The sequence below is a fragment of the Ceratina calcarata genome, unplaced genomic scaffold (assembly GCF_001652005.2).
Source record: "Ceratina calcarata isolate Rehan_Ccalc_2016 unplaced genomic scaffold, ASM165200v1 scaffold2360, whole genome shotgun sequence".
NCBI classification, from domain to species: Eukaryota; Metazoa; Arthropoda; class Insecta; order Hymenoptera; family Apidae; genus Ceratina; species Ceratina calcarata.
The window spans coordinates 2,085-3,996 of NW_017145508.1; the positions used below are offsets into that span (position 1 = coordinate 2,085).

Genomic DNA, 1,912 nt, shown 5'->3' on the forward strand with positions numbered 1-1,912 from the left:
CGTCTAACAAATCCCTTCGTGCCATAGCTCTGTTGAAACGACCATTTATTACGTCTTCGTACGTAGGAAATTCTCTCTGATAATTGCCTCGTTGCAAAACCTGAACAATATCTTTATTTCTCGCGTATAATGCTATTTGGTCTATGCGTTTTGTTAAGATATCATAGAAAGTTAGAGAAGTATTGTTAATTTTTAAGCTTTTCATTCTCTTTATCTCTTCAATACATTTCTTCTCAAACTGAGATTGCCCGTTTAAATCCATAGTGAGATTAATATTCTCCACATTTTCGTTATTCATGTCCAAGCTAACAATCTGCATTTTAATTAACTGCTTTTGGGTAGTGGAAAAATTATTGCGATCTATACGTCTATATCTAGAATATGTCAAGTGGAACGCTGTTTCATTGAAATTGTTAACAATGTTTACGTCAGAATCATTTTGTATGAGAGTTAGAACGGCTTCGGATTGATCGGAACAGGATGCAAGGTGGAGTGCAGTATTACCCGACTCATTTTTACAATCGACGTCGACGCCCGATTTCAAGAGAATTTCCACGACACGCACTTGACCACGATCAGCGGCACGATGTAACGCTGTCCATCTATATACATCATTGTCATTCACGTCAGCTCCTTTCTCGATTAACAAGTAGCAAATTTCTACTAACCCTACTCGAGCAGCAAAATGAAGCGGTGTCTCGCCATATTTAGTTTTCCGGTTGACATTGGCACCTTGATCTACGAGGATTTGTGCGATATTTTTGTGTCTCGCCTGAATGGCTAGATGCAACGCCGTTAATCCACTTCTGTCTCTGGCATGCAGGTCAGCTCCTCTCTCAATTAGCAACCTGAAAATATCTTCGTGTCCTACTCGCGCAGCAAAATGAAGCGGTGTATCGTCACATTCAGATTTCCTGTTGACATCGGCACCATGATTTACGAGGATTTGTACGATATCTTGGTGTCTCTCCAGAATGGCCAGGTGCAGCGCCGTTAATCCATTTTTGTCTTGAGCATGCACGTCAGCTCCTCTTTCGAGTAGCAACCTGCAAGTTCCTTCTAGTCCTCCTAATGCAGCAAAATGAAATGGTGTCTCACCCATTTCAGTTTTCAAGTTTATATCGGCACTATGATCTACGAGGATTTGCGCGATATCTTGGTGTCTCTGCAGAATGGCTAGGTGCAACGCCGTTACTCCATTTTTGTCTTTGGCATGCACGTCAGCTCCTCTTTCGAGTAGCAACCTGCAAGTTTCTTCTAGACCTACTCGCGCAGCCCAATAAAGTGGTCTCTCGCCCCATTTAGTTTCTGAGTTTACATCGGCACCCTGATCTACGAGAACTTTCACGATATCTTCGTGTCCCTCCTGAATGGCTAGGTGCAGTGCCGTTTCTCCAGCTTTGTTTTTGGCATCTACGTCAGCTCCTCCCTTAATTTGCAACCAGAGAGTTTCTTCTTCTCCTACTCGCGCAGCAAAACGAAGCGATCTCTCATCCATTTCAGGTTTCTAGTTTATATCGGCACTCTGATCTACGAGGATTTGTACGATATCTTCGTGTCTCTCCTGAATGGCTAAGTGCTAGCACCGAGGAAAGATTACTAAAGATTGGCAGCCTTATGCAGCTCTGCCAGAATGCAGAACGTCTCCTCTTCCCATGCTCTCCCCACTACTGTGCCCTCCCACTCATCTGTGGCATTATTAGACATGTCCCCAATGGCCATTTTTGCATTTTCTGCAATTCTTGACGCCCTCTAGAATGAGCTGGGCCGAAAAGTAAGAAACACAAAGCAAAACTGGCGGGAAAAGAAACCGCAGAGAGCGGGAAAGAGTCCGAGGAAAGCGGCAAAGCTTCCGATCTCGAGGGTTTCCGCTCCCGAAGATTCCCGATCTCGAGGGTTTCCGCTTTGCTCG

General features: G+C 44.2%; 1 protein-coding gene across 1 annotated transcript in view; it reads right to left on the reverse strand.

Annotated features, from left to right (window-relative positions):
* The window catches only part of LOC108622746 (putative ankyrin repeat protein RF_0381), a 3,333-nt gene extending 1,835 nt beyond the window's left edge, over positions 1–1,498 (reverse strand). The window contains exon 1 of the mRNA XM_018020825.2: positions 733–1,498. Within this exon, the coding sequence (XP_017876314.2) occupies positions 733–1,498 (766 nt within the window). The remainder of the gene's footprint in view (positions 1–732) is intronic.
* Between the last annotated feature and the right edge of the window lie 414 nt (positions 1,499–1,912).